Source organism: Delphinapterus leucas, chromosome 7 (genome assembly GCF_059928025.1).
Source record: "Delphinapterus leucas isolate spDelLeu-1000000601 "Yukka" chromosome 7, BTC_Dleu_Yukka2, whole genome shotgun sequence".
In the NCBI taxonomy this organism is placed as follows: domain Eukaryota; kingdom Metazoa; phylum Chordata; class Mammalia; order Artiodactyla; family Monodontidae; genus Delphinapterus; species Delphinapterus leucas.
Window position 1 is genome coordinate 3,358,126 of NC_143135.1, and position 24,529 is coordinate 3,382,654.

A 24,529-nucleotide genomic window follows, 5' to 3' on the forward strand; every position below is an offset into this window, starting at 1 on the left:
GAAGAGTCAAGATCCTCTTTAACGTGACCACACCTGGACTGCAGACTGATTTCCCTCCCATCCCCGTGATGGGCAAAGCCCTGGGCACTGGCTGTGAAGGGAGCAGACCTGAGAAGCATGGCTAACGAGCGTTCTAAGAGAAGCAAAACTACAGAAACATCTCCTTACTGCTTTCTTTGGGTATTTCTCCATCGACACTTGTTTTTAAAGGCCTAAGTGGAATCAGTGAAACAAGTTGTCATAGAACACCTGCAGCTTATGAATCATGCATGACTCTGTTTCCAGAATCTTTCAGATACTCAAGGCTCGCTTGGCTTTGTTCAGGCAAAAATGGAGTGTGAGATGAGAAAGGCGCTCTGCGGTTTTAAATCTCATGCTTAAGTTAACCCTGAGAACTAGGAAATGCAAAAAATAAGGCCGCTCCTAAGTTAAACTGGAAGACGAGCAAAGCACAGGTTCTAAAGAGAGAAACACACAACGACCTGACGGCTATGCCCACAGAAACAAGCCGGAATGCATTCATCCACATAAACAACACATGTGCCATTCCGAAAGGGAGCCCGTCAGCCCTGGAGGGACAGTCGGGACAGGAATGAAACCGAGGCCATGGTCAGCAGTGCCCACCCAACAGGGCCCAAGTAGGGTGGTGGCAGTCACCAGGCTTGCTGCGTCCCCAGACCTGATGGCAGTAACACCTTGGTGGTGGTGAGGGCGGGAAACGTCACCTAGTGAGCTAAGGCGTCCGTGCTCTCGTCCTAGTGCCGCCTGCAGTGGCCCTTTGTGAGCAGCCACCTGCACCCACCCTGCCACCCACTGGTGCCCGGCTGTCCCCTTGGGGATGCACTTTCAGCCCTCCAGCTTGGGTGTTCCCACCCCCCTGCCACACTGAACCTGGATGTGACTCAGGACTTGGCTTGAGCTATCACAGAGGCCATGAATCTAGAAGGGCACAGCCCTGGGACCCTTGTGTGGCCACGTGGGAAGAGCAGGACACCAAGCCTGCACAGAGGAGGCGGAACTGAGGAACGCGCGCGCGCACACCGCCACCAGCACGAGTGCCTCTGCTTCGCCACTTGCTCCAGCTCTCTGGCCTCACCTCAGCTTGGAACAGATCCCAGCTGCAGCTGCCCCACCGGTGGCTCCTAAAAACGCACCTCCTGCAAGAGCTGCTGTTCCGGCTGCCCTGACTGTGCCCAGGGCTGCGGCGGCACAGGGGCATCGGACAAGTGTGGCTGCCGTGCCTGATGCGGGGGGAGCCTGATGCTGGGGGGAGAGCCTGCTCCCAGATGTACCCAGAGCTGTGATTACGATTCTGCATTAAAAATCTTTTTTCATACTTCCCTAACTCCCTTGCTACATTCTTGTTTCTATGGAATATGTGAATAAAATTTGCTGACTAAAAAAAAAAAAATTAAAAAGCACCCACACCCATACACATGCACGCGAGCACACGCACACCCCCGGGTCTCCTCCTTCGGGTCCAGGTCTGGGTTGCCCTCGACCGCCCCATCCCCGGACTCCATAGGTGAGCCTACGCAGCTCCACGCCGTTTCCGACAATCGGCCCGGTGCCTGCGGCAGCAGGGGCTTCCAGGGCCCGGCTCCCCGTAGGTACTGATGAGCGGGCGCCTCTGGCCTCCAGAACCGAGGGCACGAACACCTGGTCACCCTCTGGAGGACACCTGACCCTACACTCCCATCGTCCAGCCTTTTTAGTCTGTCCATCCATTCCTATAACAGAATTTCCATATGACGACACTGGCTCCAATCAGTCGGCCTGGAGCGGGAGATACAACAGCTGCGGTCAGTTCTCAGCAGGAGCACAGCTTACCCTCGTACTCTGTATTGGCAGTGGAAAATTCTGCTTCAGTATTTTATTGAAAGAAAGCAATAAATAATACTGTGATAAAAATAGTTCAAAAGTAGACTGTACATACTTTGTTACATAATCAGGAAGTTCACAAAAGATGAATAGAAAAACAGAACGGTAACAGCGAACTGTACAAGTAAATTAAAGGCAGAGCCCGAATGCAAAAAGACACGCCATCTCTGTCTACCGGTACATCAGCTGTGTAATAAATAATGCACCATGATCTGAACACATCTCTTGCTGGCCTTTTAATATGCCATTTAAAAAGTAAAAGTTACATTTGCTACTTATACAATCCAAAATGGCTATATCGTCAAAATCTAAAAATGTACGACTAGGTCCATTCTTTAAACATGTTTACAGACAAATGTAAAAGGATGATTTACATCAGAAAAATAAGGCCTTGATTAGAGCCGCACTACGTTATTCTCAGCATCTCAGTGCCTCCACCTCCCGCGTGCGCCAGTGTCTCCTCCGGGAGTGCAGCGCTTCGTGATTGGTCCTCTAAGAGTCGGCGCCCTTGACCCGGCTTCCCAGGAGGGGGGCGGGGAAGGGGGCCCAGGCCCCACCCCCCCACCGGAGTCGCTCTTCCCCCAGCTCGCGGCTTCTGCCAGCCGCCCGAGACGAGGTGTCCGGATCCACAGAGGCCCGGCTGCGGGAGAGCTCCCCGCCGGTCCGAAGGGGTTTTCAGAGCGTTCTGACCCCTTCAGTCCAAATCTGATTAGAAGCTGCTGTTTAACACCCCGTATTTTTAATCTCTTCACGCTACAGAGTAAAGCATTTCTTGCTAGAAAAAGGACAGCTAAGGTCAGTCATTAAAATACAACAATTGCTTGAAAGTAAGTTGGCTTCTTTCAAAATGACTGTTGTAGGGCCAGGTTACATTTTGTAAGGGATACTGCACACTGTGTCATGATGATTTTACAAACGCAGTAAAATCCTTTTCTCTGTCATGGTTTATCATTAAAAAATTAAACAAGAATAATTACAATAAAGGCATCATTTACAAAAGCCCTATATTTGTTCATAGGATTTATACATACAAGCATTACAGTACATTCCTTTGAAAGACTAAAATCAGATATAAGAACATGAATTGATCTGAAAGGATATTTATAGCCTGGATATACATGAAAAAGTAAGTAACTATATAAATGAAGTCATAAGTTTACATAAATATAAGAAACATTAAATTCTAAAATATTTTCTCTATGGTATTCATGAATTTTTCACTAATTAAAAACTCTGTAATAAAATATCTTAGGGTCCATATAACAAGTATTAACAGATTAAAGATTCCATTGAGCTCAAAATGTAGTCTTCGCTGGATTCAAAATGCTGCGTAATCACCTGTAGAAGTAGTGTGGGTAAACTGGAAAATAAAACAAAAGCAAGCGAGTCAGTCTCGAGACAGCCTCAAGTGCCCGAGCTCCTACCCCTCCACGACCCCCCCGCCCCCCCGCAAGCCCTACGTTCTGTGCTTTGGCTGCTTTTAGAATGTAGGTAAGAATCAAGGACCAAGCGGATCACGGAGAGAATTCCTTGACTGACTTTCTTTTGACACACATCTAAAAGCTGCTAATAAGAAAACCAATCATGCATTCCAGCTGAGACGTGACAACAGAACCCTGAGAGCAGCGAGGGGAGGGCTGGGCTCCCGGGCCCACACCCACCCAGAGCACCACCTGCAAAGCAAGGGTGTTCCCTCAGCAGCGGCCGACCCCGAGATGCCAGCGCAGTTTCGTTTTAAAGACGGGCCTCTGGACTGAGAGGCACACGGCGGTGCGGCCTCGTGAACCCTGATGCTTTGGGGCTTGTTCCCTTCGAGAACGCGCACGCAAGACACGGTGCTGCAGCACCGCTGACGCGGGAGCGACACCAGCACGCAGGGCAACTCGAGGGAGACCCCGGGCCGTGCGCTGACCACTCCCGGCGGCAGCCAAGCGCCAAGGTCACCTTCCGCTCTCCTGCCGCCCCATCCCCCCCGGACGCTCCGGCGCCAGGGCGTGGCCTCCCCGCACCTGCGGGCCGGGGCCAGGGCCGCCCTGTACTCACCGGCGTCGGCTCAGCAGGAGTAAGTCCTGACTGCAGCGGAGTCCAGCCTCTGCGCTCCCGCCACGCTGCCTGGTCCGACAAGCACGGGAGGGAGGAAGCGTGCAAACACAGCGTGCGGTTAGTGGTGGGACGCCACACGGGGGCACAAGGACGGACACGCACTCACGTCCAGAGCGGCCACCTCCTGAGGGCTCTGGGGGAAACCACCAGAGGGGGAGGGGCGGACGAGCCGGAGAAAGGGAGCCTAAGAGCCACCGCGTGAGGGTTCCCTCCACCTCCGCCACCCTGGGGGGCACGGGGAGGTCACACTACAGCAGCAGCCGCAGTCAGATGACAGAGAAACGCCTGCACGGTGGGTGACGACTACTCAGCGTGACCACGTGGTCCCTCCTTAAACCCTCTAGATTCAGAGAGCGCCAGGACTTCTCTTTCGCTGTATCCGCGAGGACGGTAGTCGGGCAACAGTGGCAGCGGGCCACGTGACGGGCCCCGCCAAGGGGACTGAAGCCCGGCACCGATGGCCTGGAGGCCCCGCGCTCTGTTGCCCCAGGGGGACCCGCCTGCCCTCTCTCCCCTGGGAGCCTTCCCCAGCGGCTTCGACAGTGGGCAGAGGGCAGAGGACGGGGATGTAGCTAACAAAGCAGAAGCCCAGCGTCAGTTTCCACCCGCAAGGATGTCACCACTGACGTTTTTTTTCTTGTCAAGAAACAGGCTGTGGGGCCCAATAGGTAAGCCCTCACCCCGCTTTAAACTGAGTAAGAAATTTCTATAACCCCTAGCAGAAATCCGCTGCTCCCAATTCAACATTTTTCGTTTCCCCACAGGTCCACCAGGAACACATGTGACCAACATTTGGCCGCGGTTCCAGAAAGGGCTTAAGACAGCTGGCGCTGCTGATCGGAGCAGATCTTTTTGTTTGTTTGTTTTTAAAGCCATTGATTTGGACATTTTATTTTACTTTATTTATTTATATTTGGCCACACCATGTGGCACACAGGATCTTAGTTCCCGACCAGGGATCGAACCCGCGCCCCCTGCACTGGAAGCGTGGCGCCTTAACCACTGGGCCACCGGGGAAGTCCCGCACAGCATCTTTCTAAATCCTTCTGATCCTAAGAACCCCAGGGACCTGCTGCACTTTTTGCCTTCAAAAGCCATGAAAACAACCCATTTTAATAGTTTATGCCTTCCTTATCACACAAGGGTAAAAAGTCATCTCCCGTATAATATATTGCCTACACCTCTTTCTAGGAGTATTTTTAATTTATCAAAACTCTAATGTTAACATCACTGTGAGCATTTAACAGCGAAATGCGATTTATAACGAGAAGAATGGAAATGAAGCAGTGAGGAAAATAAGAAAGCACTCATTTAGACTATCCAATAAATTGAAGGCCAAGCTACGGTTAAAATCTGTAAAAATGGGGCTTCCCTGGTGGCGCAGTGGTTGAGGGTCCACCTGCCGATGCAGGGGACACGGGTTCGTTCCCCGGTCCGGGAAGATCCCACATGCCGCGGAGCGCCTGGGCCCGTGAGCCATGCCCGCTGAGCCTGCGCGTCCGGAGGCTGTGCTCCGCAACGGGAGAGGCCGCAGCGGTGAGAGGCCCGCGTACCGCAAAAAAACAAACAAAAAAAACAAATCTGTAAGCCGCCCTCACTAAAGTGTCCAGCTTATTTAGCAAAGGCTTCCCTACATGTACTTTGCTCTGATTTTCATACAGGCAAGTGACAGTAAAACTTACAAACCTACGCATGGGAAGGGCTGATAACAGGAGAAAACTGCAAACCCCGTCAGCACACTTCGAAAACCCCTTGCTCTCCTGCAGCCCGGCCACGGCAGGGGAGGACGTGGGGACGGCCTGAGTAACAGCAGCGCCGCAGCAGCCCTAAGGGCTCCGCCCTCACAGGACTGAGGACGCGCCAGGCGCTCTCCTGAGCCGTGACCCGCTCTGTGAATCACTTGTGTAACCGGCACGGCCAGCCGGGGAGGAGGGTGCCCCAAGACGACCCTTTCCCAGATGCGAAACTGAGGCGCGGTGCTCAAGGCGCCTCCTAGGCCGCAGGGCCAGACTCAGACCCAGGCCGTCCGTCTCTCGATTTTGCTGCCGAGTGGGGACACAGCAGCGCTGAGAGCCCATCCTTAACTAGCGGTGCTCTCTGGCAGAGCGGTTGTCAAAGGGAAGAGCAGAGCTGGGTGTGAAATGACTACGGGCCCAGCCATGCTCGGGTGATGACTTCTCTCGGCCTCACCTTCTTCCCTCTGCCCGGCCTTCTACAGCGTGCAAGGGACAAATAACAGTGAGGACGGAGGGAGGACAGGAAGGTGGAGGTTATTTCAAATGGACTCAGTCATCCTTCTAGCGTGAAGAGAAGTCGAGGGGGAACTGGTGGGGTCTGAAAGCTACTATGTGCTATTTTATGAAACAGCTTCTGAGCGCTGCCTGCCACACACACATCTTTACGAGCATGGGTGTCGATCTAACGCTCTGAGAACACGCACGATTCTTAGTTTTATTAGTTAGAAGAGTATGCTAACATTCAACCAGACAAGAACTTAAGAATTAAGACTGTATTACTGTTAAACTTTTATAAACAGATGTTAGGATTAATTTTAAACACTTACACCTGGGCATGCAACAGTACTCAAGTGCCTTGTCACATATTAAGTAGGCCATTCTAGATCATTATTAACGTTCCAGTCCCAGAGCTGCTCAAGCCGCCTACCAACGGCTGGGGCAGCACTGCATCACCTACCGTCCAGCTGCATCTTCTTTGGCTGCACAGAGGGCGAGGACAGAGAGGACGGGACCCGGAAGTTTGCGGGGAGAGTCTCTGCTGACCCAGCAGCTAAGCCACGAACATCCTTTGGTCTAAATTTTTTTCTCCAAGAAGGTGCTCTCCTAAAGCTTTTATCATCATCCTGGTGAATTAAAGGACAGAAAACAAGACAGATTTAAAAATAAAGGACAAAAACATAAAGTTACCAGCCCTTTAAAATGACCGAGCTTGTTACCGCATCTTTATTTCACCCCGTTCGTGACAACCATATGATTAGCTGGGAACTGTGGAGCGTGGCCGGGGCCCGGTACCACTGACGCTGGGACCCTAACTGAGCATCAACCAGGGCTGCCTGGGCCGCCCGGCTGTACGTTCCTCCTGACAATTACCAGGCTTCACCTCTTATCTTGAAGGAATCACCTTCTTGCTATATAATATAACATGTTTTTGTTTGTCTTTAAAAACAGTTTTCGAGCTGTAAACAATTCTGTCTCATGCTGGGACAGAGCCAGCAAATGCTGCTTTAGGTGCCCTTCTACTCTTTGTCAGACTCAAGTTTCCTTAACGTCCAATGAAGAGAATAACGATAAGTGTGGGAATAAATGAGTCATGGTTTTGTGTAAGGGGAAATTAATATTTTGTGCTTTCCAGTATACTTATGAAACAGTCCCCCAAAGCACAGGGGCTCTGGATTAGGGTAAGACATCCGGCTGGTCCCCAAAACACAACTTAGACTCCATTCCTAAGCTGAAACCAGTGTTTCACGATATAAAAAAAATACCTTTGAGGGGTATCAAAAGTTAAATAGCGAAAATCAAAAAAAATACAAACCCCTATCTTACTGAAGCCATTCATTTTTTAAAAATTAATTTTATTTATTTATTTTTGGCTATGCTGGGTCTTTGTTGCTGCCCACGGGCTTTCCCTAGTTGCGGTGCGCAGGGGCTACTCTTCGTTGTGGTGCGCGGGCTTCTCACCGAGGGGGCTTCTTTTGTCGTGGAGCACGGGTTCTAGGCGCACGGGCTTCGGTAGTTGTGGCTCGCGGGCTCTAGAGCGCAGGCTCAATAGTTGTGGCGCACGGGCTTAGCTGCTCCGCGGCATGTGGGACCTTCCCGGACCAGGGCTCGAACCCGTGTCCCCTGCATTGGCAGGCGGATTCTTAACCACTGTGCCACCAGGGAAGTCCAAAGAAATTTTTTAATAGCTCATTTGTTAATAAATTTTTAAGAGCAAAGCTTAACTTGTAAAGTAAAATTGTCTCCACATTTAGAAGAAATACCCTGACTACACGGTTCATACAAGGATGATAATGACTTTTAAAGTTGCATTAATGTAAATTAAGCTGAAAACTTACTTCATCGAACCTTCTGTCGGTCCCCATGACCAAAAGGTTGTTAAACTCTCTTTCCAAGACAGCACGAGCCTGAAATCATAAAACAACACCACCCTACAGCTTTCAACAATCTCATCTGAATATCAGCATATCTGGACTGCTTTTTAAACCAAGACTTTAAAAACGAAACAAAGAAACTCAAACTCTGACAGTATTTTAAATCAGGGGTTTAACATGGAGTCCATGGATGGCCTTTTGGGGAGAGGGATCCATGACCTCTTGGAAATTATATACAAAAGTGTGCTCTGTGGGTCGGTGCTGGTGGGAAGATCGGGGCTCTGGCAAAAGATATACAATCTTCTGCAGAAGAATAAGAAAATTCCCTCCTTCTCAAAGGAGCCCACAGTCACCAAGAACTGCAACCACGCGTAGAAACAAAACTAATAAAACCTTCATCTGACACACAAAGAGTATTTCTCTTTCCACGGAAGAACTAAATCTCGATACACGTCACTCTTACCAGAGTACTGACTTGAATGAAAGTTCCCCTTATTGTGTTTACCGTAAGGCTCTCATGCTTCCAACGGGAAATGAAAAGTCAATAGGCAAAAATACTGAGGAAGGAAGCATTACAGATTTTGAACTATTATGTGACGGATTTGGTATGGAATGAGATTACTAGTGGCCTGAGATGTTGTTAAGTTTGGTCTCCATTCAGATAGGCAGCTACATGTCTGTGTGGGGAGAACGGACCACACACTGTGCCCCAGTGAAGGCCTGGCGTCTGGGCTGTACCTGTGTGTTCTGCGTGGGGATCTGTAACAAGAGGGCCAGCGCGTTGAAGTCGAAGGTTTCGTCTAAGGCCAGAAGGGCGCCGTGCACACCGCTCTCTACGAGATTGTTTGCGTATTCCTTGAGACCAATGGAGAGGATCCAGCGAATCACTCGATCATTGCTCCAAACAAGCACATCTGCAGATGAATAAAAACACTTTTAAAAGTGGCCTCAGAAAGCTGTGTTCATCACGTATACCCTGCAGGCACGGCGGAAAGATCCCTACCGCGAAACTGACCCTTCAGTTCCTGACAAAAGCTGGGAGACACCGTTAGGCGGGCAGCCAACCCCTACTGCACTGAGACGCTGATGGCTTGGCCCTTCTCCACTCCAATGGAGACTGTCCCATAAGAGCTCATTCTTCAAGTGAACCCAAGAGGAATGAAGTTATTACGTACACTTAGTTTCTGGAGAACAGAAAACGAGGATCCGGGGATCAGAAATAAAAGGACACACAAGGATGTGAATGCCCACCAGGTACGAACACGTTTCAGATACAGACTTGAGAGTCTTTTGATATACTTTCTTCCCGTCCCAAGAAGGAGCTGGCACCGTATCTGGACACCTTGCTCAATTCAGCATCAACCTCTCACTTATAATTGTGAAGCCTCTTTTCTTGAAGCCATTTTTGTTGTCTCTCTTTTGTTAAAAAGAGAGAAACTTAAAGATATTCTCCAGCATATTAGAGATTTGGGGGGAAGATTTCACATTCAGCCAAGTCATAAATGATTAAGTCTGCGCCGGTAGAGAGCTACACATAGCCACAGATGATCACCGATTACCTTCAAAGGCAGCTCCCGTCACCCGTAAGAAGATTTAAACCATACAGAAAACAAATGAAACAGATTCACAGATTTCATTTCCAACGCCCTTTTCTGGATAAAGGTATGGAATATATAGATGTTGGCTTCTGGCTTTTCTCATGATTCACATCAACTCAGTCACGACTCAACCATCCTTCACATGGGCCGCGTCTCCCCAACCACGTTTTACCTTTAGTTTCCTTCTTAGTGAAAGCTGGGGACGAAAGCAGCACTTAACACTCACAGTGCTGTGGTAAGGATTAAATAAAGTAACCTTTGAAAGTGCCTGGACTTGTTCCCTAAGTCTTACTATTATTATTACTATTAATATTATTAGATTTATTTTCTGAAAATTCTGGGAGGTTTTACACTGAGCTTAATCACCAACACCTTGTGTAAAAGCACTCTATCATACCTGATCATTGAGAGGCGCACAGAGTGACAAGCTCCCCCTCGGAGGCAAGCATCTGACACCTCCCAGTGGGACAGCCCCCGCCCTCCCAGGCCTCCGCACCCGCCTTCTGACTGAAGCGCCTCTGCCCTCCTCCCTGGTTAAGTAGCTGCTCCCACGGCACCTTCAAGGCCCGCTCGCCCCGCCCGGGAGGAGAGCCACGCGCTGCTCTCCCCTGCACTCCTCAAGTCCTTTGACAGACGGCCAGAGCAGCGTCTTTCACACTTAAATCAAACGAGTGAACGGCAGGTCTCGTTCTTTTCGGCTCTGGAATTATCTACAGCGTGTAGCAGCATTTCTGAGTGAAACAGGACACGTGTCATAGTAACAGGAAATCTCTAGAGTCATGGGAAAAATGTTTACCTTGAGACACTTAACCTATAGACTGAGCACAAGGACACAGGCACAAGTGCTCTGGCCACAGAGGAGGATCTTAAAAACACTCCCTCCTCTGTAATGATGCCAGACACGTTTTCTCCACTTAAAGCATTTCCTGATTTTTTTTCTTTAAAACAGGAAATCACTGAGGCTGCTGGTACACTGGGAATGAAGAAACACGACTGTACTAGCCTTTTAGTTCATTCTGGCTTTCTTCTCTTTTTCTTTCCAGTTCTTTCCGGTCATAATTTAACCTTCGCAGGCACATAATTCCACACTGGAAACTGTTTCTATTTCCAAGAGAAAAAGAAAAAAAAAAGAAAAAATTTAGACCGGGCAACAGTCAAACGTCTCTCAGCCAATTAGCAAGAACTACTTACGGCGACTAACCTGTGGAAACTATCAACCATTTTCAGTTGCCCGCGAAGGTCTTTCTTGGTCAAGTGGTCGAGCATCCGTGCGTCCACGAGGCACTCCATGAAGTAGCTCCGGTACTGCGGGAGGCCCAGGCTGGGCAGCCACTCGTTGCCGATCCACTCGTGGTTCATGTCCCCGTATGCCAGCGTCTGCTTTCAATAATCAAGGACGATCAGTTCAGGAAAAAACCCATGAAAGCAGCCACAAGGACCGTTTATATCATCTTTAAACTGGATTTTTAATCTGTTACATATTCTCAAAGGCTAATAAGCTAACGACAACGTGGTTGCTTATAATTTCAAAATAAGTTGATCTCTTATTTACTACCCTATAAATTTGCTGGCAAAATTTTATACAAAAGGAATTATGCCATTAAAACTCTATGACTCTCTTGTGTGTATAAATTTAACCTATTTAACAATCACGATAAAATTATAACTGACTACACATTACTTTTCTGAAATAGCTTTTATACATAATAATCACGGCTCATGAACAAGTTTGAAGGATCAATCTAACTCTACTCATTAACAATATCTCTGGCTGTCTTTAATTTTATTTTTAACACTTTGTTTTCCAAATTTCCTTAACAAAACATCTGTTAATTTCCAAGTCAGTCAAGTGAATTAAAAAATAGTTTTAAAAGAACCGATAAGCAAAGCAGTAACTGACAGGCTGAAAGGAGAAAGAGACAAATGCACCATTACAGTCAGAGACCTCAACCCTCCTCTCTCAATTATTCAGTAACTGATTGAAGGAGGAAGCCAAAACAGACAACCAACCAACCCCAGTAAGGATAGAGAAGCCTTAAATAATGCTATCAACCAACCTAACCTAACTGACATTTTATGCAACACTCCATCCAACAGCACGATACGTTCTTTTCAAGGGGATATGGAACACTCTTCAAGGCAGACAAGTCTCAGCATACTCAAAGTGACTGACATCATACAAAGTAGGTTCTCTGACCTCAACAGAATTAAATTAGGAATCAATGGAGCAGAAAGAAGAAAACAAACGAGCAGAAATCAATGAAATGGAAACCAGAAAAACAGAAAATAAAACAATGAAACTAAAATCAATTTCTTCATCGATATCAATAAAATTGACTAACCAGAGTGATCAAGAAAAAAGAGAAGACATAAACCGCCAATGTCAAGAATGACAGAGGGGACATCAGTACAGATCCTATGGACATTGAAAGGATAGCAACAAGAGTAAACTGTGAGCAACTTTAAGCAACTTACATAGAGTAGTCTAATTTCTAGAAAGACACAGTTTATGAAAGCCACTCAGTAAGAAACAGATAACCTGAATCTATTAAAACTCAAATTCGTAGTTACAAACCTTCCTACCCACCCATACACGCACACACATAAAATCTCTACCCTAAATGGCTTCACTAGTGAATCCGATCGAGCATTTATGAAAAAAATACCAATTCTACACAAACGATTCCAAAACATCGAAGAAAAAAACACCCAACTCATTCTACGAGGCCGGAATTATCTTGATACCGAAACCAGAGAAACATATAATAAGAAAACTGCAAACCAATATCCCTCAGAGACACAGATGCAGAATTCCTTAACGAAGTATCAGGAGATCAATAATCAATTAAACGAACAGGATATCGTGACAAGTAGGGCTTATCCCAAGAACGTAAGGTTGGGTCAACGTTCGAAAAACCAATGAAATTCCCTGTATCGATGAACTGAAAAGAAAAAGCACAATATCATCTCGAAAGACAGAGAAAAGGCATCTGACGATATTCACCATTTATATACGGAAATCTCAGCAACCTAGGAATGGAAGAAAACTGCCTCAACCTCATATACAGAGCATTTACGAAAAACGGAGAGCTGACAACATGCAAGGCATTCTCCCTAAGATCAGGAACAAAGCAAGGATGTCTGCTCTCGCAACTTTTATTCAACACTGTATTGGAACTCCGAGTCACTGTAATAAGACAAGAAAAATGAAATCAAAATCATATGAATTGGAAAAGCAATAAAACGGTATTTGCAGATGACCTGGTTATTAATGTCGAAAATGAATCCGCAAAACAGTTACAAGAATAAAAATGAGTTTATTAGCAAAGTTGCAGGATACAAGGTCAACATATAAAAATGCACAATACTTGTAAATACTAGAAATAAACTGGAAATTGAAATTTTAAAAAATACCACTTATTATAACATCATCAAAACCCATGAAATCCTCAGGGATAAATCTAACAGAATATGTGCAAGGTCTGCACAATGAAAAATAAACACATTATATGTATATACACACACACCAAAGAAAGGTACTTGATGTTCTGCAGTCCAAGAAGACTAAGGTATATTCAGAGGAATTCTGTACATTATGGAATCCTTGGAAATAGTATCTCTCGACTACCACCATGGTCTGTCTCAAATATATGGCCTCTAATCTATTTTATTTTTATTTTTTTTGCAGTATGCGGGCCTCTCACTGTTGTGGCCTCTCCCGTTGCGGAGCACAGGCTCCGGACGCGCAGGCTCAGCGGCCATGGCTCACGGGCCCAGCCGCTCCGCGACATGTGCGATCTTCCCGGACCGGGGCACGAACCCATGTCCCCTGCATCGGCAGGCGGACTCCCTACCACTGCGCCACCAGGGAAGCCCTCTAATCTATTATTAACACCAACAAAGCTGGAAGGAATGATTCAGACTCCAGCAAGAACACTCAAATTCTAGTAGGAAAAAAAAAATGTTTCTAATAGAAAAAAAAATTCTATAAATAGTCATGAGTGGAGATAAACATCAAACATTTTGGGGACATCATCACAATATCATGTTTCTTCACTCTTTCAAACCCAACTCTCATCTCATAAGCCTGACACTTACAGCATGAATATCTGGTATTATTTTCTTGCTTGCGGATTATGTGTTCTTACAGAGACACAAGATGCAAAGACATTTCTAAACAGAGAGTTCCATGGAAGCAGAAGCTTCTGTATCTTTGTTTACTCCTTAGGTACTCTAGTCACACCTAAATGGTCGATAATATAGGTTTCTGGGAAAATCAGGCTCAATCCAAGGGAGACCCACACCTCCTAGGCTGTCATCACAGCCTCTGAAAAAAAGCACACAATGGGGCTCTCTCATGATCAGAGAACATTTGGGATACAAGAGGCTCTATAGGGTCTACCTTTCCATCACTGAAATGATCACAAATACAAATCAGTTTTCTGAACTCTGTACAAGGTGAGAGTGATGGCATGGACGCGGCTGTCCTGTTCGATCCTGTACCACCAGTGGGCAGTGTAGTCTCGCGCGGACAGCTGGGTGATGCTACTTTCTAAATGAAGGCATCCAAGGCTTTGACAACACCTTGATGTCTTCTTCCCCTGAGTGCCCAAGGGAACCTCAAACTTCCCCTTGGGTTAGGAGCTGGTCACTGTGCTAATACCACAGGGAATACGCACTGTACGCCATCTGCCCCTGGCAGCTTCACGGACACCAGGAAGCCTCTCTGCGTTCCTCTCCTCTAGGAGAGGGGTGGAGGGAAAGCGGTCCTTGCTTACGCTGAGGACTCAACGTTGGCAATTCTGGTGTCATCGGCAGGGCTCATCCTTGTTTATATTTCCGTTGCGAAAAGCAAACGTCCAGCTTATTTAATTTACACTTCGTGCCCCATGACGCAGGGAATTTTATATTCAAGTGCTCACCAAGTTCTGCTTCTTAGTGTAAAATATACTGATGTTTACGTAATTATGAAATGCACTCTTTCAAATTCACTGATAGTCATTAGTGACCAGGTTAAAAAATTAATGAGGATATTTATCTGGAGTAGTGGCACAGAGTACCTAAGTGGTGGTGTGGGGAGGGAGCTCACAGAATCATATTATAGCGTTTCCTCTTCTGTTAAAAAGTGATATAATTGGCTTTATTTCAGGAGTACAAATAGAGGGAAGCAGGTGTTTCAACCAACAACCTGTGATCAGGAAAATTCTGATTTAAAATTCCTTTGACTTTTCGGTTAAACAGTTATCCTCTCAAGGTCCGTGAACAGGTGCCACTAGCGAGCGCCTCAGGGAAACTCCAGCCGCAGCCGGCAGGCTTCGACTTGTCGCGAGTCACAGGGCAATGTCGTGGGATCACACGTGGGGAAATCACCGTTTTTAATCAACGGGTCTCAAAGTAAAGCTGAAAAACAGCTGTGACAGGGCTTTTCTCGAGCTGAACTGGGGACCTAACAATTCCACAGGCACGGGTAAGCGAGAATGGGCTCAATTTCTGAGAATCCCACCAGTAAGAAAGCCTTTGGAACAACACTGTATTAGGACACTCTGTAGCAAATGCCGACAGAGGTAGAGGCTCTACGGCAACTCTTGTGTTGGAAATTTATTAGAACACGATTTCCTCCTCGGTAGGTCTTGTAACTAACGCTACCCCCACCAGGGACTGAAATACATCATCTCAGGAGCTGCCAAAGCCAACAGGGCTTTGTAGGAAAGACCACGTGTCAAACAAAGTAATTTACGTGAGTGAGAACTAACTACCAGGGCACCACACGAGACATGTTCAAAGTTGTCCATGAGACGCACTCGTTAATCCCGTGCCTTCTTTGGCTAATGCTTTCAAACCATTAACAATATTCTATGTCAAGAAGTTAAAAACGTCAAGAAAAGTAAATTACAAGTTTTCATACTCCAATTCTTTTTGTTGCTGTACATATAGTGAAGAATACGTTATAGAAAGTCTCCAACCTGAGCCCAGCTTCCCTCCTCATCTTCCTGATGTTACGTGGTCAGGGATGCAAAAGAACATAACTATTAGTATTGGCGAGCTTAGTAATGCAAGCAAATTAACTTTGCAGGGGAGGTGCAGCTTGACGGGGTGAAAAGGGTCAAAGAATCAAAGCATCATGCAAAACTCATGCAAAACCAACAATGCCCATGTCTCATGCAAGGAGCGGACGTCCCACGGCAAGCACACCCGGAAGAGGAGAAAACTAGGGCCAGAGGGCTGAACTGAGGGCTCCCCTAAAGAAGACAGCAATTAAGTCTGTTCTACATGGAGCAAGTCTATAAGTTCCTGAAAAGAATATAAAAATAAGATGAAATATGGATTGTGTTTCACACATTTAACTAATACCTAAAGGAAATACTTATCCAGAACAATCGAACGTTAAGACGACATTTCTGTTTTCCACAGAAAGGCCAAGAACGGCGCCAACCTGAGGTGGGGCTGCCCGGGGAGGGGTGGGGGTGGGGGGTGAGCACGGGGCGGGACTGACCGTCTGGGGCGTGGCCGTGAGCGTCTCCATCTCCTCGTGTGTTAACCAGACATTTCCTGTGGTCTAGGGCCACCCCGTGACCGGCCACATCCAGGGCAAGGGCAGCGGTGACAGAGGGGAAAGGCGGCAGACAGGTCAGCCAGGTCAGCCAGGGCACGGGAGGGGAGCGGGTGGGGCAGAGGCCGTCCCCACCCACCTCCCCGTCTGAGATGCTCACAGCGAGACACGGGCGGGCGCTCAGCCCTTCTCCTGGCAGGACCCTGCCTTCTTAAGGAGGACAGCCCTAGAGCTTCTTCCTGTGCCACGCTGACACCTGAGCTACGTGGGATCTAAAGAGCTGTTAAGCCATTGTACTTAAGACGGTCTCACCCAGTCAAAGCACAACAAAGAACAGGACAGAAGTCCGGCTTTGGGCTCTGGGGAGATGCTTCTGAGCAGGCGCCCGCCGGGGACCGGGGCCTCTGTCAGAGGCGGGGCGCGGGGCCGCCAGCGTCCCAGTGACGGCACCGCCGGGCGTCCCCGCAGCCCCAGACGGCCGAGCCCCCGCGGGCGGTGCCCCCGCCTAATGGTGGGCGGGTTCCTCACGGGAGGCCTGTTCGTCTTCACCGTCCATTAAACTCAATTCATAAGACGCTCCCTTTACCGAGATACTTGATAAAAACTGCGGGAAAACCCCCAGCACCTTCATTTCTGAAAAGGCGACTCTGGTGAAACACCTGGGCACAGAGCAGATCGGATACACTGAGATCACGCGCACCTGTGCAAGAGGTGAGGACACGGGCTACTGTCATCACCACGACGCTCCCAGTGAGAAACAACGGAAGACGAGCGAACAGAAAAGCTTTCACGCTTTTTGTGTAAAGTAACCGTGAGCCCTGAATCAGGCGTTGACCTGCTACTCAGAGGAAGTACGTCTGTGAGGCTTAGTTTCCGCACTGGTTTTTCTCTCCAGAGTAGACAGACTGAAAGCAGAGTGGGAACTGAGCCGGTGTACAGAGTCTGCCCTTGAGAAATGAAGGGCTGGCCCGCCCTGATCTCCCAATTATCATTCACGTTTTCATTACGTTAGTTTTTCACTTTTTCAACTAGGAGGACCCTCTTAAAGGACTTCCAAGGTCTTCCCACATGGAGCAAAACTGGATGAGCACAAACACTACTTGGAGTACACTTGCAGATTTATGGACTCTTAAAATCCCAGGGTCTACAGCTCCCGAAACGGAGAGCGCCAACAGGCCGAACAAGTCAAGCGAGGGAACCACTGCTTACAATGCAACCTGGGGTCTAGGCTTTTTCTCCTTCACTTTCTTTAAATTCATATTTAAATTTGTGATGGTTGCTTTTTTACGTTTTCAAAGACTCCCATTTCTATATCACAATGCCACTGTAGCCAAGCTGCTATAAAAGTATTTAATGACGTTATCTTTTAACAGCCCAACTGCCGCAAATTAAAAGTTGTCATGTCTTTGAATGCTAAACCTTTAAACTGGAACACTAGATGTGTTTATAAAGAACTGCGGAAGCAACACGCATAGGGGCTGAACTCTTTTTACGGAAACGTACCGTTCTTGACGTAGGAGGGGCTGATGGACTTGTCAGGGACATGATCTCCTGAATCGCCAGCCTCAGCTTCAGCCGGTGCAGAGGGTTGCTGATGCCGATCTCGCGCTGGATCTCCGTGTCCGACAGGGCGGACATGATGGCCCCGCTCTTCACGTTGGCTCGGCAAGCAGCCACGTACCAGGCCGGCATCCCGACCCAGAGCTGGAGACGGGAGACACGGGGGCCAGAAGGTTATGCGTGGCGTACGGCCGGGCTCGCACACTCGGCCAGGATTCGGAGAGGGGCATACGCACCTCTAGCCAGACGACAACAGTTGGCCCGTCCCACTGTGCAAAGGGTAAGCCTTGTCTCCGGGCTTCTTCGAGCAATTCATGCCTACAGGTGACAGATGTTCAGACCTTCAAGAGCCACACTACACACAGGCAGAGTGTCCTCTTTATAAAGTTCACCAAAGCGTCCTCTTTATAAACCCCCAAAGTGTGGTGCCACACATCTCATCGCTGTCCTTCAGCCTCCTAAACTGTCCACTGAAGGGTAGTTTGGAACACATCACACTGAGCGCCTGAGTAATGAGGTGCTGAAAGACCCTCGAGGATTCTCTACAGAAGCGTCTCCTTCCAGGATTAAAGAATTACTACCAACTTTAAAAGACCCAGCAGAGTCTTCATATCCAAGGTAGGGTATTCAACACAAAGCATAATCACTCATCCCTTTCTAAACAAGGAGAACAAATCTGTAGGAGGAGGAAACCATACCTAGGTCTGAACAGAGGAGTCTGCCTCAGAGAGCTTCAGAAATGCTCAACATTTCACAACAAAAAACACACGGAACAACGCAGACCTTTAACACTAACAATGCTCTAATATAGCGAGCAAGGAAAGGGCTGGATTTCGGCTGTTTCTATTCTGCACTGCTATTTAGCTAAGTAGGTATTTGCTAAATTAAGATATTGGGTCATCTTTTTTTCGGGGGGGTTATTTAATTTACTTTTTTTGGCTGCGCTGCGTGGTTTGTGGGATCCCAGTTCTCCGATCAAGGATCAAACCTGGGCCCCCTGCAGTGGAAGGGCAGAGTCCTAACCACTGGACCACCACCAGGGAATTCCCGGGTCATCCTCTGGTTTAACCCACAAGCTTCACATCCAGAAAATTTAAATGCCAACAACCTCTACCAGTGCACACAAGGCAGGCCGTGAGCCTGTGATACTGACGGCGATGCCAACTACCCCAGGGCAGGAGGCAGCGAGGAGTCCTGGGATCCTTTATGGCAGGGCTCCCCAAGCCCTGGGATGTGGACCGGTGGCGGTCCGTGGCCTGTGAGGAACCGGCCGCGCGGCAGGAGGTGAGCGGCGGGGGAGCAGGCAAAGCTGCATCTGCCGCTCCCCGTCGCTCGCACTGCTGCCTGAACCATCCCCCTGCCCGGCCCCCCCCCCACTCTGCGGAAAAACTGTCTTCCACGAAACCGGTCCCTGGTGCCAAAAAGGTTGGGGACCGCTGCTTTATGGGATCAGAGATGTTCTGTGTGCCTGACTTTAAAATGCCCAAACCATAATGTTAACATCTTTTAAAATGATTTTGTCTACGGATAACATACTTACGTAAGAGATAACACAAGAAGCTTTATGAACCTTATTGTACTTCTCTGCGTTATGTACTTACAAAACTTTCTGAAAGTCACTAATTAGCTTAAAAATGAAAAGTCTAGGAGAGAAGGTGGGACTGGAGTGGAAAGGACAGGTCCATTTACCTGACTGGACGTCCCTGAGCCACTGCAAAATTCCTAGGTCGTTCTTAGTTATTTTTCTGTAATAATTTCTGCAGATCACACCATGGAATCTCTTATTTCTAAAGATACTTAGTGGCTTTTTTTTTTTTTTTCTTTTTTTGGCCGCGCTGCACGTCTTGGGGGATCTTAGTCCCCCGACCAGGGACTGAACCCGGCCACCGCAGTGACAGCGTGGAGTCCTAAGCACTGGACCGCCAGGGAACTAACTCCCTAAAGAAACATAGCGGCTTTTCATTCTATTCAAGCAGCATTAGACTTAAGACTGTGAAGTCTATGTACAATTAAAGCTCAAAGTGTTTCACATAAAATTTCAAGTAAGTGCTCCTTTAAGTCAACCTTAGGCTTCCTGGGAATAGTAAACACTGCACTACCCAGGAATGGTTCCACCAGAGGACACAACACGTATCTTAACGGCTCAAGCAGAGTAAAACAGCCAGTAAACTTTTTAAACTAAAACAAACAAAGCTATTCATAAATTAAAAACAAACGCTGAGTCCACGTGAGACTGTGACCATCCTGACACAGGATCCCAACGCTGGAAGGAGTAATGGAGGCAAGAAGGGCCTTGTCGGGCAGAGCAGCCATCAGCGCTGAATCGAATGCTACTTCCTGTTCCCTGAAGACGACTCCTCCTCAGACAGCAGCTACACCTTATGTAAACATTCACGGGGGCCATACAAGCCTCTGAGCGACGCAAACAAGGCCTGCACAGGCCAGCCAGGGACAGCCCGAGTGTGGTCCCCGGACCGCCAGGCTGGCCAGGAGGGGGCGTGGCAGCACCTGCCAGGCCGGGGACCTTCAGAAGCCCACGCTCTGAAGGGGGCCAAACAGGTACTGAATCCTTGGCACGTTGCCAGAGGCTTCATTTTTTTTCTAATATGCACCAGCTACTCACTGTAGACAAGAAATTCGGGGTTAGAAAGAGCCCACTGACTCCATTACCTGGAGGCTGGTGCACACTGTCCTGACTCTTTTCCAGGCAAGAGTCGTTCGCTTTCATAAAAGGCCTTTTCTACTACGGATGTATTCCTGGGACTTTAGAGCTCCGGTCCAGCGCCCTGATGACACTGGAATACGGTGACGGAGGCAGGACAACGCGGCTGAGAGACGCGGCAAGCCAGCGAGAGGGCGAGGCGGCCCGCGGCCTGGGAGCACGAGTCCCCTCCTCCCCGAGGTGCCCGTCCCGCGCTGGGGGAAGCACACCCACAGGCGGGCATCAGCGGCAGGGCCCCCACTCCCGCCCCTCCCGCCAGTGGGGCAGAGGAACAAATCACTGCTGCTCTCCCACTTCATCTAGGAACCCACTTCTGCCTGCTGCCGACAGAATCCGCGACTGCTCCGAATGGAATGCCGCGTGCCCTGGGATTCTCTGTTTCTACTCTCTCCTGTTTCCAGTTCTTCTCAACTGGAGATGCTCACGCTCCCCCCAGCAGAGGCCCACCTGCTCCCGCGGCTGCTTTTCTTCGGCGCGCTCGTCCGCACCACAGAGCTCTTGGCTGCCTTACGACCGACTGCTGACATTTTATCTGTTCGAGATCTGGGGGCTGCCACGGCACACACAGTTTTGTCTCCCTCACTGAACCCCATCATAGACAGTCTGAGAAACCAGGGGATGAAAGCAGCTACGTGGAGGCTATTTGGGAAGCTATCGGTAAGTCTTCCCTCTGCCAGAAGCAGAACACCTGGTCTCTGCTAATGGAATATCGGTAACAAAAGGCCAAGAGAAAGAGACTTGATGACAAAAAATGGTATTTAAAAAACTCTTGAGTGGCAGAATAAAATCTGTTCAGTCCTTCACTTAGGAACAAGTGTGTTTCTTTAAAAAAAAAAAAAAAGTACTGATATCAAGAGCAAAGAAATAAATAAATGTGAAGTAGAGCCTGCCAACTCGCCCGTTCACTCACATGACCACTTTCTAATAATCAACAGAACCGTCTTTTCTTCCTTCTTTACTACAGCTACCAAGATAAACATGACAGGCATTTAGTCCTCAGCTAAGTTAACTGCAAGGGAAGGAGGTATTCCTTCACGGGTCAATCTTCTAGAAAACAAGAAGTCTTCCAGTCATTAGCTCCCAAGCCTAAAACACGAGCACTAAGGTGACAGGACTCCAAATGCCTTAAATCTGCCCAAAGCATCCAGCTCTGTTCCGAAGAAGCTGAGCTACAAGCCGGTATCCTGCGGGAATGAGGCGTATGCCATCTGCCGGGATCCCGCGGCCCCAAGCCACGGTCCAGAAGCAAACAGAGGACTCGCCCCGTTTCTGCTGGGATTGATTTCCTTCCTCTGCATCGCTCTCGCTGTCACTGTCTCACTCTCATCTCTGGCCTCAGTTTACAGAGAGGGCTGGGGACACGAGCTCAAGGGGGCTGCCTCCCCTGCGGGCCAGCTGGGACGAGGTCAGCACTGTGCCCGCCCGGCTCGGGCCACGCGTGCGGGGGCTACTCGGCTGGGACTTGATCTGCCCCGTCAAGGATCCAATTCTAGACCCCAAGCGGGATTTCTTAAATACCTGCTCTAGTAGTCGACTCATGTGGCACACTTACTAACCTCAGAATCAGAGTCACAGGAGAAAGACGTTCAGAAATACGCTGAATTCTATGGGGAACAGACGCGCCTATGAGAGAAAGGTCATGTCATATGTGAATGACAACATGCGTTTTAAATTGGGACAGAAGCACCACGGTCAAGCTGTCTTTCGTAACGAGACGGTTGTGTGAGCTGCTGATCAAATACCATACGAGTGGCATCATCCAGACAACAGACAGGGCCTCATTTCTCTGACACTGACACTCTGCACACCCGGCACCTCCTACAAAGGCTCACCGGGCTCCACTTCACCGATGCAGCCGGGCCTCATTTCTCTGACACTGACACTCTGCACACCCGGCACCTCCTACAAAGGCTCACCGGGCTCCACTTCACCGACGCAGCCGCGCAGGCCGGCGCAGGGCTGGAGAGAGGCCCGGGTGGGAGGACTGCGGTGCCGCTTCCCGTCAAAAGCAGTACAGCTCCGAGCCTGTAGCTGGCGACGGGCAACGCGGAAGGTTTCAGGACACACAGCACAGCAAACCCCACGACTCAGCTTCCCCCGTGAGCGCACGACAGCGTCGACCAAGGGGAGGTGGAAAGACAGCATTTAAAGCACCAGGTCCTTATTAACGGGGTCCAGTTCAAACGCCGTTGGGCAAGTGCCCGCACACGGGGAGCCCGTCTAGAGCCCAGGCCACCGCGATGACGGTCAGGGACGCCAACTTCCGCGACAGCTGCAGCCTCCACGCCTCACCGAGCACGTCCAGCACCAAGTGTGCCCGCCGTGCTCTCTCATGTAGCTTTCATGAAACCTGAAAGTCTCATCTTCACCAAATTTTGAAAATTCTCTAAAAAAGTGGACGCACTGGCTGTGTAAATTTAGCAGTTAAAAGAGCACCTCTGAGATAAATTGGGGCTTGATAAAAAGAAAATATTTCTGCCAAGCGTATTTTGATTCTCCCATCGATAATGCCATAAACGTTAAACTATATTCAAACAGTACTTTTTCTGGAAAGCTCAAATATTTTTTTCACATTTATAAGTGAAGCATTCTCCCTGAAGTCAACTGTATCTCTGGTTAACTGACAGAACTAAAATCACCCACTGTTGTCAGAAAACCTTCGGACTCTGCGTTGTTCTCCAAGTCGTCAGTACATGTTAGAACTTGCCGTGCGTGACGATGGAGCAGAGAACAAGCTGCTCGTGCACTCTCAGCCATGGTAACACAGAGTCAGAAGTTCAGCCTGAGCACCCGAGCTCCAGAGGAAGCTGCCTAGCAGACACACACACACCAGTGCACGGAACTTCATTACACGCCGGGCAAGTAACCCAGCGACGTCTGCCACACGCAGCCCACCACTCGAGCTTCCTCCTGAGAATTACAAGACAAATGGAGAAAACACAGTGGAAAACTACGTTTGACGCTACGTGAAACACCAACGCTCAGGAGCAGAGGGTGGGAGGGCTGGCGGCACAGCCATAACCCCTCCTGGTCTCTAGCAGCTGAGCGGGAAGATGTCAAGTGAAACGCCCCAGCAGAATCTAGGGCACAGAAGTGTCCTGGCATGACTGCAGAAGGGCAAAAGGCTCTGACGTTAAGTCCCCATAAGCGAACGGCAGTCACCTGAGTTCGGGTACAACACTCTCTACAGTTCAAAGACAGCAACACTCAAATCAGCTTTTGCTGTTGAGTGGTTTCTACAGTTTTCCACTTCCAGGGAACCAAAGACCGAGTATTCCTACGGTGTCGTGCGCAATGACCGAACGGACAGCATTTCCCCGGAACGCGATCAACAGTATGCCAGGCAAGATCACTGTGATTCCTGAGAAGAGCTAAGATGAGGCAGATTTCACAAAAGGAAAGTCAACAGGCAACCTCAGGGGCTACAGGCAAACTGGCCTCTAGTGGAGAGGGTCCCCGTGGGCTCAGTGCCTGCAGGCCCTGGATTCCAGACCAGTGTTGGTTTCTCAAGGTGCCTGACAGTGGCCAGATGACCTTCCCCATCGTCAGATTTATCACAGAGCCCACCCAGCTTCCCCCGTCTCAAGGGCCAGTATTACCACCTTATCACCACCTTCCCCACTCTCAGGTTCGTGCTCACCCGAGACTACAAAACGTTCCGTCTTATTTCCCACTTGTCAGTTCACTGGGACAGTCTCCGCCTATCCAGGTCATCTACTTAGCGCTCGTTTAGGATGTGGTCACCCGACACACAAACTGTCCTGGGTCAGAAAACGTCTCTGGACCCAGAGACACGTGCACAGGCTATGTGCCTCTGTGCCTGATCCTGGGGCATCACAACGCCCGAGCTCCTTTGTAGAAAACCATCCCTACTGTTATTACATATTTTCAGAAACCAGGACAACTCAGAATTAAAATTTAATAAGATTGCAAAACTGAGAGTCTGTTTAAGGTAAAAATACAAAATCTACCAGAGGAGGGAAAAAAAGGGCAACACGGTAAGTGAC

General features: G+C 48.8%; 1 protein-coding gene across 8 annotated transcripts in view; it reads right to left on the reverse strand.

Annotated features, from left to right (window-relative positions):
* Positions 1 to 2,053: 2,053 nt before the first annotated feature.
* PPFIA1 (PPFI scaffold protein A1) overlaps positions 2,054 to 24,529 on the reverse strand; it is an 88,321-nt gene continuing 65,845 nt past the window's right edge. For 6 of the 8 annotated variants that reach the window (XM_089914355.1, XM_089914357.1, XM_089914351.1 and 3 more), the window contains 9 exons: positions 18,037 to 18,118; positions 17,744 to 17,944; positions 10,892 to 11,067; positions 10,694 to 10,791; positions 8,831 to 9,006; positions 8,057 to 8,125; positions 6,679 to 6,844; positions 3,925 to 3,993; positions 2,054 to 3,241 (listed from right to left, as the gene is read on the reverse strand). In XM_089914355.1, coding sequence (XP_089770481.1) covers positions 3,935 to 3,993; positions 6,679 to 6,844; positions 8,057 to 8,125; positions 8,831 to 9,006; positions 10,694 to 10,791; positions 10,892 to 11,067; positions 17,744 to 17,944; positions 18,037 to 18,118 — 1,027 coding nt within the window. In that variant the 3' untranslated portion in view covers positions 2,054 to 3,241; positions 3,925 to 3,934. The remainder of the gene's footprint in view (positions 3,242 to 3,924; positions 3,994 to 6,678; positions 6,845 to 8,056; positions 8,126 to 8,830; positions 9,007 to 10,693; positions 10,792 to 10,891; positions 11,068 to 17,743; positions 17,945 to 18,036; positions 18,119 to 24,529) is intronic. The other 2 variants (XM_089914352.1, XM_089914354.1) reach the window with 1 other exon arrangement.